This window comes from Siphateles boraxobius, unplaced genomic scaffold (assembly GCF_051911475.1).
Source record: "Siphateles boraxobius isolate OS27281-9 unplaced genomic scaffold, OSU_SipBor_1 6, whole genome shotgun sequence".
NCBI classification, from domain to species: domain Eukaryota; kingdom Metazoa; phylum Chordata; class Actinopteri; order Cypriniformes; family Leuciscidae; genus Siphateles; species Siphateles boraxobius.
In genome coordinates, this window is record NW_027509186.1 from 40,350,704 (window position 1) to 40,363,861 (window position 13,158).

Genomic DNA, 13,158 nt, shown 5'->3' on the forward strand with positions numbered 1-13,158 from the left:
CATTACACAGCGCGAGGAAGCCGTGGGGGGAAAGCAGCGAGTCACGCAATGAATCAATGCCATTGGTCTCTATTAAGTGAAGCATTGCTTCAGCTTTGCCCAAAAGTGAAGCATTGCTGGCCAGCTGAGCCTTGAAAAGTGGAGCTCAAAGTAAAAAAAATAATTAACACCTTGTTTCATTACATCTATCATTTAAGGAATCAGCTTTTTTGAACGTTTTTGTTGAATGAAAGGTTTAATGACTCACTCAAAGAAAGTCCGTTGGCGTAACAACTCCGCGCTGAGTGACAGTCTTTCAATGCGCAGAGACGCTGTTTAGTTTCGGTTACATTGTTTTTGTGTATGCTGACCATATCATAACACGTATTTATATAGAAACAAATAAATATAAATAAATAAATGGCGGTAATTCCTTCACCGCGACAGCCCTAATTGAGTATCCGACAGGATATTTGAGGCGTCTTTAGTTTTTACAGTGTACACAAAAAAATCATGGCTGATTTTATGAATGGTTTAAATTAGCTCAAATGCATGATGATTACTGACTGTTTGGCTTAGTTTATATATATATATATATATATATATATATATATATATATATTAGGGGTGTGACGAGATCTCGTGCCACAAAATCTCGCGATATCGCCATGACTGAGTGTGAGGGTGAGATTACAATAGAATATTCCACCGCTACACTCACATTCGCCTAAACTATCGTTTTGCTGTTTTTATAAACAAATAAAAAACCATTATAAACTAATGTAAAAGTCTGCTCTGCTCATCCAGCACGAGTTGCCGTTACAATCAGTGCAGCACGAATCACAGTTCACTGATCGCGTGACGATGGCGGAGGATTCGTTGCGCAACATAGTAGCTGTGTCCCAATGTGAAGGCTGCATCCTTCGAAGGACAATGCATTTGATATTTGACAATGCATTTGATATTCAATGCATTTGATAATTGCGGCTATGGTCTCTGTTTGCTCTTCGAATATTGAGAGAGTACTGTAATGTCTTAAGGACAACAGACAAGGGAGGCTCTGTTTCTGAACTTATAATCGGAACGCAAGAACAACTGTAGAGACAAACACATCACCACATCACTAGTTTCTCTCTACCCGGCCTTTTCCAAACTCACCACATTAACCCTATAACTGCCGGTGCAAAATAACAGCAATTTCAAAACAATTACAAAGAGTCTGTGTGCTAACGTTGATTATGGTTAGACTTGCACTTATTGTTTGCACTTAAGACTTCAAGGAGTTCAGTTAGGAGGTCACACACAGCCTCAATTAGAAGTTCTGAAAGCTCTTAAATGTACAGTAAGGTCTGAAGAGACTAATGTGAAATCATACAGGAGAAAAGCCAATCAATAAAAAAACCTTTTACAGTGCTTGTATATTGTTTTCTTTCAATGCATTTGATAATTCATACTCATAAAGTAGACCTGAAATGACATGCATTGATTATTAGTTAAAACATTGCAAAATGCACATGCATACTATTTTTCCAGTCATGAATTTTGTCATTGATGATTTCTGAAAAATTGTGCAAAAATCTCGTCTCATTTTGTTCTCGTGAACCCAATCTCGTGTTTCGTCTCGTGATAAGCGTCTCGTCACACCCCTAATATATATGTCAATGCTCCAGTAACCCTACTATACATTTTCAAGCTCATTGAGTATCCGACAGGATATTTGAGGCGTCTTTAGTTTTTACAGTGTACACACAAAAAAATCATGGCTGGTTTTATGAATGGTTTCAATTAGTTCAAATGCATGATGATCACTGACTGTTTGGCTTAGTTTATACTGTATATATATATATATATATATATATATATATATATATATATATATATATATATATATATATATATTGTTAGATACCAATCATAGGAGTTGTGAAAAACAAGCCATTAATCTAGGAATATATATATGCATTTAGATCATAATCTTGTTGTCATTCACATTTTGACTATTAACAAGAGGATGACAAAACTAACCTTTGGTACAAAAAAATTTGATATTTGATAAACAGATCTCACTTGTTTTCTGTTATTAAATCAGGGTTCACTTAAAAAATTCACATTTATCCTCCGAACTCATTCTAACAACTTAATGTTTTAATGTTTCAGACCCGATGGAAGTGAAAGAGCAAAGACAAGAACTGAAGTTAAAGGTGATGATGCTGTAGTTTGTTTCAGCCTGTTGACTCCAATAAAACAATGTAATGTGCCAATTTACTGAAGATCTCAGACATCACCATAATGAATGAGCTGAAAACAGGGAACTTTTGGAGACAAAGAGGCTTTTCAGCAGCTCAGTTATATGGATTGCTCACCCAAAAATGAAAATTCTATCAGTAATTACTCACCCTCACGGTGTGTTACACAGGCCCTCTAGTCAGTTAACTTAGTGTGATTGCGTAGAGCTACGTCACACGTAGGCTCACTATTGGCCGACTATTGTTGTTGCCGACGTGTGTGACGTACAACAACAGAAGCTTACTCTATTATACTAGTGAACTGACTCGAGGCCCAGAGAGAAGGAAATGAATAGTTGAAATAAAGATGTTATTTTTGGATTTTTTTGCGCACAATAAATATTCTTTTGTATAAATAAATAAATAAATAAATTTATATTCGTTTGATAAACTTAAGATTGAGCCACTGTAGTCAATTGGACTATTTTAACGATGTCTTAAATGACTTTTCGGCGCTGGCAAGTTTCAATCCCTGAAGAAGCCTATGGACTAGTATGGAGGAGTGATCCAGCTCTCAGATTTCATCAAAAATATCTTAATTCGTGTTCCGACGATGAACGAAGGTCTTACGGGGTTGGAACAACATGAGGGTGAGTATTTTTTTGGTGACAGAATTTTCATTTTTGGGTGAACTAACCCATTAAACATGATGGCCCTGTACTTTTTAAATGCAGATTGGATAAAAACACAGTGATCACAGTTCACACCTGCAGTGAAGCCCCTCCCACAACAATTCACCAATAAATACTGGGAATATTCCCATCATCCTACAAGAGAAGGACAAACTCCAGGAGTAGCAGCTGAAATCTGTGTGACTGTTAAAGATGGAGTTTATTAAAGAGGAGATTGAAGACATGAGTGATCCAGAACCATCCAGAATAAAACATGAAGATATTGAGGAACAAATAGGTTGGTGTCCATTCTTGATTCTTCATTATGACTTATTTGGTAGATGTGAATTATTAAGCAGTATATGGGCGATAAATGATAGAGAAATACATCCAAATTATCATAACGTCGCTGCCCGATGAAACTCACGTATGTCCAAAACGGTTACTTTTCAGGAAGTGAAAAAAACACCGTAATTTCAAAAGTTATAGTAATTACTTTGTTTGCACAGTCCTACCGTAATTTTGTGAATATATAATAAACTTGAGAACAGTTGTCAAAAACAAACATTTGCTGATACTTTACCTCACAGTGTTATTCGCCTATCCAATGCTGACCTTCCAGAGACGAAAGATGAAACTTCACGAGACGGCGAGATGCCTCCACAGGGTTGGAGATACACGGCGTGATTGACAGCTTTGACACCAAATCGATATATGTGAAAATCCGATGACATGATTTCACAACTTTTCATTGGTCATTTAGATAATGTGAAGCATACTGTATGCAGAAATGAACCTGGACATTCTATCCGTCGAATAATCTCAAAATCGGCAAAATGGACATACGCGGTTTTCATCGAACAGCGACGATAACCTTGTATATAGCAGTTGTCCAAAATATTTTGACTATATTAACAAGTAAATGATAGAACAAAAAGTGAAAGATCGGATCTCTGTTGCTTTCTGCTATTAAATAATAGTTCACTTGAACTGATTCAAACTGTATTTCTGTGTATTTTAGACCAGGTGAGAGTGAAAGAGCAAAGACAAGAACTGAATGAAGTGAAGGAGGAACATCGTAACTTTACAATTCAAAGAACAAAAGCCAAAAAGATGCAGACCTGCACTCAGTGTGGAAAGAGTTTCTCACAGAAAGGACACCTTAACACACACATGAGAGTTCACACTGGAGAGAAACCGTATACATGCACTCAGTGTGGAAAGAGTTTTTCTCAAGCATCAACTCTCAGTCATCATCTGCACATTCACTCTGGAGAGAAACCATTTAACTGTGATCAATGTGGTAAAGATTTTATTTCATCATCAAATCTAAAGAGACACCTGAAAGTTCATTCAGATGAGAGGCCTTATGTGTGTTCTCTCTGTGCAAAGAGTTTTTCATGGCTGGACAGTTTTAAACATCACAAGAAAACACATAATGAAGTGAGAGATCATGTGTGTTGTGACTGTGGGAAAAGCTTTACTGTATCTGGCAATCTGAAACGGCATCAACGAATTCATACTGGAGAAAAACCTTACAAGTGCTCATATTGTGACAAGAGTTTCACTCGGTCTGAATCTCTGAAATCACACGAGCGAGTTCATACTGGAGAGAAGCCGTACGACTGTACTCAGTGTGAGAAGAGTTTCACCCAATCAAATAATCTTGTGAATCATATTAAAAAGCATTGTTCTGTGTCACAGTGATCAAATGTTTTGTTAGATTAACATAAAGCAAATGTGTAGTTAGTTAAAGGGGTGGTAAAACACAATGTAACTTTTCTAACTTTAGCTAGTGTGTAATGTTGCTGTTTGAGCGTGTGGCGAACAGGACGGCCGAGGGACGTGAGAGAACGGCGCGAGGCCGGTGGTGCGATTGCTAATGAGCAACACCTGTGAAGCACACCGGTCTCGCATCTCTCACGGAGGAGCGGAAGCATAAAGGAGGAGCGACGACGTTGATGATCGAGAGAGGAACAGGCCTGCATTTTATTTGTTTTTTTTTTTTGTTTTTTTACAATCAAATAAACTTTATTTAAAATAAACCAAACAAACTAAAATACCGCCAGCAGCCCCTCGCGGACGACTGCTGGCTACAATAAAACACGTTTTTACAATGAGGGGCAGAGCAGTGTAGAATAAAGGTAAAATATATGAAAAATAATGCAATTTTTAAAAAACGAAGCATTTTCAAAAAACGAAGCACGTTACAGTGCACCCCACAAACACAATCAAGCCTTTGAAAAAATGTGTTTTACCACCCCTTTAAAGGAGAACTCCGGTCAATTAAAGTTAATCTTGATCGTTATACCTTAATGAGTAATGTCTATAGAAAAAAAAAGAACCGGATTGGTGCTTGCAACAAGGAGCTGTTCCCGCAAATGCCCAGAGCTCCCACTCAGCTAAAATGGCAGTTATAGGGGCATATACTGTACAAAAAGAGTGTCTTTGTGCCTCATAACAGACACAAAATGCAATTAAAATGTCTGTCCAACATGAACAGTAGGGTTGGGTATCGTTTGAATTTGAACGATTTCGATTTCGATTCCTTGTTTAGATTCCGGTTCCTAACGATTCTCGATTCCGATTCTTTTAAGAGGCAGGGTCAAAAAGTTTAGGATTTTTAAATGAGCTAGCCAACCAACGATCTTTCTGAAGGAAATAGTCTGACCTTCTCCATCAATTTTAATTCTATGAACTTTTTACTTTTTATGAACTTTACTATGAATTTCTCACAGGGTTGTTTTCAACTACAATATAAATATCAAATCTATGAACTTGAATATAAATATTATAAATTATGAATATATTTTCACAGGGGTACACTTTCCTCAAGAGAGCTTTATTTTTGAAAACCTCATGAAAACACATGAGTGTATGATGCTGCAGGTACTTAAACATGTTACCGTGCTCCCACTTTTGGGCTAACCTAGTGCAGAATAGCTAAGAAACAACTTGTAAAACCTTCGTCATCTGGCGAGGAGAGAGCAACCAGCGAAATAACCTGTGCTCCGAACGGCGTCGAGAGCACTTTTGGAACATATCCATGTCTTGGTTTGATGCTGCGTTCACACCAGACGCGAATAGAGCATCTGGCGCGTGATTTCAATGCAAAGACGCGTTACGCGCGAAAAAAAAATCCTGCCGCGCGAATGGGGACAGGCCCGCTTTTCAGTTTATAATGTCTATGTTTATATAGACGCAAATACTCTTTTTTTTTAGGTGCGTCAATTTCGCTCTTGACGTGCAAATGGATTCAGAGTGTTCAAGCGTATAACTAGACGCGGTAGGCTCGAATTTGACGCGCTATTAGCAGCATTAGGACGACTCTCAAGTTGCTTCGCTCGGTTATGCCAACACTTCCAGTGGACGCTTCTTTGTTGGTGTTCAGCGGTTTCTTCTTCCGGTCGGCGGACTGTGAATCGAAACTAGGAATCGAAATTTAAACTTTTGAACGATAACGGGAAAATCGCAAAGCCAGTCCCGGTTCCAATCGATACTCGATACCCAAGCCTAATGAACAGGCCCCTTACATGTGAACAAGATGCGTTTAGCAAGTTAGCCATTGTTTAAATTCACCTAAATAGTGTTTTAGACGGCTAGCTGTAGTCTCAGGCTGAAGTCCCGTGGGAACTCAGTTGTAGCCGGAAAAAGGTAAATACCAGTGAGCACGTGGGAGTATATTATATATAAAAATATAATTGAAGACATAGAAGCTATTGAAATAATTAAAGTTTTGCAAATAAGACTACAAAAATGGACAGACATTTTAATTGCATTTCGTGTCTGTTATGAGGCACAAAGACACTCTTTATGTATATGCCCCCATAACTGCCGTTTTAGCTAAGTGGGAGCTCTGGGCATTTGCGGGAACAGCTCCGTGTTGCAAGCACCAATCCGTTTCGTTTTTTTTTTTTCTATAGACATTACTCACAAAGGTGTAACGATTAAAAACTGGCCGGAGTTCTCCTTTAACTAATAAACTAGTGTTGCTGTGAAATGCCACGAGATTTGTATTTTATGTTGGAGAACAAGAAAATGATTGAAAATTATTTTGATTGAACTCTTATTCAAAGAAATACCAAAATGAAAAGAGACTAGAAACAAATGCAAAAAACCAGCAACAATCAATTGTTTGTTAATATATGAAACAATTCCCTGAATTCGATCAGTTTTTTTTTTAGTTAGGTTACATAAATCCTGTTATTACATATACAGATGTATGCACAATAACTGTACAATAACAAATAAAATGACCATTTCACTGACAATGTGTGATTTTGTGAGTAAAAGGTTTCTACAGATTCAATAATTACTTGTTTTTTAGCTGTCAGTGTAAGGCAGTTCTTTGTCTCTGGTAAAACAACAACAATAAAAACGTCCTGCGGCCTGTTTCACAAAGCCGGTTTCAGTTGCTAACTGGTAAAGTTCGAAAAAGGTAAAGTATGATGACTCAATACAGATATACAGTATAAACCGATTTGTGCCTTTACATCACAGAGACAAGATGGCGCCAGTGTTTTGGTCGGTTTGCAGTCAGCTCCTACCTGTCCGCGTGATGTTGTGTCTGTTTTACCTGGCTCGTCGATCATGGGACCTGAGATATTCCTGTCATCTCTCAATTTTTCCAGCTCAGTCAACTGCGCCAGATTGCCCTGCAGCTCCACCAAGACTGCGTGTCCGAAGCGGCAAGGTGAACTTCCGGAACATTCGCCCATTGCAACGCTCAACTTCCACAGCCTTTGGATTACCTTGCGGCTAAGGTGGCGCTACTGAACTGCAGGTCTGTGTCAAACAAGGCCTTCATTTTAAACTACTTTTTTATCCAGCGAGATCTAGACATGTTGTTTTTAATGGAGACATGGATTGGTTCCGGTGCTGGTGAGTCATCGGTTTTTGGCAAACTTTGCCCTACAAACTGTTCATTCATAAGCACTCCGAGGAGTTCGGGAAGAGGAGGTGGAGTGGCTTTGATCTTTAAAAATTGGCTTAAGGTACAAACACTTTGTGATTTCCTTACATTAATACTCCACTAGATGGCTTCTTGTCATGAAGACATAACAAATTTGGCGACGAGGAAGATTTTTTTCCCCCACAAGATTTCCTGAGGATGGCTTCAGTCAGTGCTTCGTTTCCCAATCCATTTTTGCTTTGTCCCGGTGAGCCCGCTATACCACTTGTAACAGGGCTGAGAATGTTTGAGAATTACATGCTCGTCATCAATGCTACTGGAGATTCCTGGCCAGAAGCCAGAAAACGGACTTTACTTCCTCACTGCCTCGGAACTGAAGGTCAGAGACTATTTTATACATTGCCCGATACCGGTGACAATCTTGCAGCTGCTGTTAAAGCTTTGGAGGAGCATTTCATTCCAAAACGAAATGTGGTCGTGGAAAGACATGGCTTCAGGAAACGAGTGCAGAGGACAGATGAAAGGGTACTGCAATATATTGCTGCATTGAGAGATTTGGCAACTACTTGCGAATTTAATGACAATCTTGATGATATGCTGCGTGACCAGCTAGTAGGAAATATTGCATTCGTGAAAGATTATTAGTGGAATATAAATTGACACTAGAGACTGCAATTACAATTTCCACGCAGCTAGAGGCCGCTGATGCACAGGCAAAAATCTATGACTACAAGCAGTTCTGCTTCAGTACAAGCCGTACATGCCACTCCAGCGACTGGACGACAGCATTCAAAGGCCAAATTCAAACACATGCCTCATTAAAACCTCATACTGCTTCTTCAGCTCGGACATTTTTGCGCTGTGGCTGCACTGGACATCTTGCAAACGCACAGAATTGCCCTGCTGCATCTGCTAAATGTAAAAATTGTAATAAGACTGGACATTTTGCACGAGTCTGCTGTTCTGCTCCTATTCGTTCAGTGCATTCAGTTGAATTACCAGAGGTTTGTATTCTCTATCTACCTGGAACATCTGATCGTTTGATGTGTGATGCGACTATAAATGCTACATCTGCTGTTACACATGTGTCTCTTCAACTCACAGTAGACTCTGGTTCATCAGTGTCCATTCTGCCAAAACATTTTAATGAGCAGCACTTTCGCACTGTGCCGTTACAAGCTCCATCTGCCCGTTTAGTCACTTACTTGCAAGAGACAATTTCAGTGCTTGGATGTTTACCTGCAACAGTGTCTAAAAATGGCCTTACCTGTCCTGCACATTTCTTCATTGTTGACAATGGCACAGCTTTTAGGCATGGACCTGATTAAGGGACTCCAGCTTCGATTCGATGGAAACACTGAGCTGCCGCCGTCACAATCCGCTTCAGTTTATGCCCTCTCCACTCCTCCATCACAGCGTACTGCATTGGGCTGTGTAAAAAATTTTACACACAAGGTTAACATTTCTGACTCTGTACCTCCTGTCAGACACAAATTGCGTCGCTTACCTTTTTCTGTCAGAGATGCTGTTTCCGCCGAACTGGAACGACTCTTGCATGCTGGTGTAATTGAAAGAATTGACTCCTCTCCATGGGTTTTGCCAATTGTTGTAGTCCAAAACAAAACGGGGGGGGATCCGCATGTGTGTGGATCTGCGAGGGCCCAACAAGGCAGTTATAGTAGACAGCTACCCATTACCACACATGGAGGAGATGATGACATTACTGCAAGGTGCAACTGTATTTTCAACTATAGACTTAGAAAGTGTATATCATCAGGTACCTCTTCATGACGACAGCCGGGACCTAACTGCGTTCATTACGCATGAGTGCCTCTTTAGGTTCCGCAGGGTACCTTATGGTTTGGCATCTGCTCCATCTGCATTCCAAAAGATGATGGTTGTCATTCTAAAAGGACTCCAGAACATTGCAAACTATCTAGACGACATCATCGTGTGGGGACGCTCCCTACAGGAGCATGATCAAGCGCTAGAGAATGTGCTGCAACGTCTCAAAGATGCTGGGTTGGTGTTGAATGAGTCTAAATGTCAATTCAGAAAGCAGAGCTTGAACTTTTAAGGACACATGGTGACATCACAGGGTATTCAGCTGGATCAGGAACGTCTCTCTGCAATAATCAATGGACCTGCGCCATCGGATGCTGTTCAGTTACGTTCTCTGCAGGGTCTCCTCTCATGGTACAACAAATTTATTCCTAATTTTGCTTCCGTAGTGATGCCTCTGCGTGCGTGCCTGAGAGATGAGAGTGGATTTCACTGGTCCGATGAAGTTCAACAAAGATTAGCTGAAGTCAAAAAGCTACTTGTAAACAGTCCTGCTCTTGCACTATTTGAACCGTGGCTGCCAGTGGTCATTTCTACTGATGCGTCTGCTTACGGACTAGGTGCTGTCTTCGCACAAATAAGCACTGATGGTCAAGAACGTACTGTCCCTTTCGCATCCAGAACACTCACCTCAGCTGAACAAAAATACTTCACTGTCGAAAAGGAGGCTCTGGCGTGCGTTTGGGCAGTGGAGAAGTGGAGGACATACTTGTGGGGTCGCAGATTTACTCTGTGGACTGACCATCAAGCCTTGACGACGCTGCTGACCACAAAAGGGACTGACAGAGCTGGCATGCGCATAGCTCGGTGGGCTGCTCGGTTGCTCTGTTTTAATTACACTGTTGAGTATCGTGCTGGACCTCAAAATTACACTGCAGACTGTTTGTCCCGCCTGCCCCTGCCCCTGCCCCTCGGATGCTGAGTCAGATACAGAGCCCGAATTTGTTACTTTATTGTCGACTGGTCCGACTGCCATATCTCAGGATGAATTTGCTGCTGCCTCTGCTAGTTGTTCTGAACTCTCTGCACTTCGCACACAAATTGTCCGTGGCTGGCCTCCATCTCCGGCTGCTCTGGATCCTTTTCTACGCCCATATTACAAACTGAGACATGAGTTCAATGTGCAAGCTGATTTTGTGTTTAGAGGGTCTCGACTGGTGGTACCCGGAGAACCTCGTGAGTCACTGATCCGCATTGCACATGAGGGCCATCAGGGGATTGTGAAAACAAAGTAACGCCTGCGTGAAATGTATCGGTGGCCCAGAATGGACACACTTGTGGAACAAAAGATTACTGCCTGTCAGTTATGTCTTTCTCTGGACAAAACTGCGAAAACCTCTGCTGTGCCCCTCCAGCCTGTTCTTTTACCATCTGCACCTTGGGAAAAACTGGTGATAGACATTGTGGGCCCTTTCGAGACTGCTGTCTGGGACTGTCGATACGCTCTGACACTCACTGACTACTATAATAAATAGCCCGAGGTAGCCTTTACTGCATCTATTGCAACAAAACGGGTGACTGCTTTTCTTACCTCCGTCTTCAGTAGACATGGCAACCCGACCACTCTGGTGAGTGATAATGGGCCTCAATTTACATCACCAGAGTTTGCTGCTTTCCTGAAAAACAGAGATATTAAGCAAATTTGCACACCAGTGTATCATCCTTCTGCAAATGGAGCTATTGAACGCTTGCACAGAGTTCTGAAAAGTACAATTCAATCAGCAATCCTACAATCAGCACCATGGAAAGCAACAGTAACTGACTTCCTGCAGATCTATCGTGCTACACCTCATGCTGTGACAGGTGTTTCCCCCTTCGAATTGCTTCACGGGAGGAAAATGCGTACCCGCCTCAATTTCCTGAAATTCTCACCTTCTGGTCATGAACCTAAACAACTGCAGAAGCGTGTTTCAGCACGTCAGGATGTCATGAAAGCTCGCTTTGATCACAAGCATCGAGTGCATCATTATTCTTTCCGAAAAGAGGATAAAGTGTGCATAAAAAAAGTCAGTACATGTACCAAAAGGACACCCAAAATTCACTCCTCCAGTTGAGGTTAGAGAAAAAGTTGGCCCTTACACCTACCTCTTGGGCAATGGAAAGAAGTGGCATGCATCGTGTCTCGCATCTGTGCCGACTAATGCAATGGATACTAGACTGACCACAAATGCAGAAAACCTGATTCCCTCTCAAGTTCCACTGTCTGGAAATTCAGTGTCCCCTGATGCTTGTTCACGTGAGACACGTCAAAGACGTGAGCCAGGTTGGTTAAAGGACTATGTTTATTAGTCACAGAAACTGACATGGACTTTTGCACACATTGCACACGCATAAACATTCAAGTACTGAATAGCAGTTGAGTAGTTTTGTTCATATTGTTTTTGAAATGCACCTTTGCATTCATGTAATGTGTTTCTTAGTGTATTCTTATACATGTGAAATTGTTAATACATTAAGGATTGGATGTTCTTTATTTCTATTTCATGTCAATTGTTGGCTACAGAAATAATTCATTCAACTAAGAGGGGAAAATGTGATGTCCTTACATTAATACTCCACTAGATGGCACTCAAGCTCCTTAGGTTAGAGATGCATGTGAAGTAGGAGAGAAAAGAAGAAGAGTGAATGCTGAACATGTGCTTGCATGTTATCCTGCTTGTGCATAAGTTATTAAAGAGTTAACTAAGAGAATTCTACGTGCTTGTGCTTCTTGTCATGAAGACATAACACACTTTCTGCTGGGAGCTTTTCTTCCTTTGAAGTACAATGTGTAAAGGTAGAATCTGCTACCACACCATTGATATGCTCACTTGTTTACAGGCCTCCCAAACCAAATAATCATTTCATAAAATAATTCTGACCAGTTGTTGATTTTGGGTGATTTTAATATGCATGTATGTAGCCCAGGTAAACCCTTGGTTAGTGAGTTTTGCCATGTAATGGAGTCATTCGGCCTCCTTCAGCACATAAATCAGGTGACCCATGTGCATGGGCACACCCTTGGTTTGATTTTATCCCATGGGTTTTCCATTGATAACATAAGCATTGAGCAGTGTTGTGCAAGTTACTCCCAAACTGTAATACATTATATATTACTTGTTACTGTTATTTAAAAGTAATTAATTACCTTACAATATTACTGTCTCAGAATTGTAATGCGTTACATTACTGCTGTATTACTTTTGAGTTACTTTCACCAAAATAACTATACAAGAGTAGAACTTAACATTCTAAAATGACTAGGGCTGTAAGGATATGCCATATCATATGAAACCGAAATCGCGACACTCAGATCCACGAACCTGCAGAATCGCGACACACCCCTTCCAACTCCCAGCGTTATCCATACCGTCCAGATCCAAAATACCACATCTTTAAATTACTATTAGTATTATCTGAAGTTAACTTAACATTATAAAATACGTAGACCTACACCACAAAACTAGTTGAGGATAAATTATTTAAAATTTGGGAATTCCAGCGTTATGGACATTACATTTGCAGTCAAAACTTGAAATATAAATTCTCA

At 40.4% G+C, this 13,158-nt stretch overlaps 1 protein-coding gene across 1 annotated transcript in view; it reads left to right on the forward strand.

Moving 5' to 3' along the window:
* LOC143716537 (uncharacterized) overlaps window positions 1-7,637 on the forward strand; it is a 33,119-nt gene extending 25,482 nt beyond the window's left edge. Inside the window, exons 2-5 of the mRNA XM_077209088.1 lie at window positions 2,137-2,854; window positions 2,939-3,173; window positions 3,897-4,178; window positions 7,507-7,637. Of these exons, the coding sequence (XP_077065203.1) occupies window positions 3,089-3,173; window positions 3,897-4,178; window positions 7,507-7,637 (498 nt within the window). The 5' untranslated portion in view covers window positions 2,137-2,854; window positions 2,939-3,088. The remainder of the gene's footprint in view (window positions 1-2,136; window positions 2,855-2,938; window positions 3,174-3,896; window positions 4,179-7,506) is intronic.
* Window positions 7,638-13,158: the final 5,521 nt, after the last annotated feature.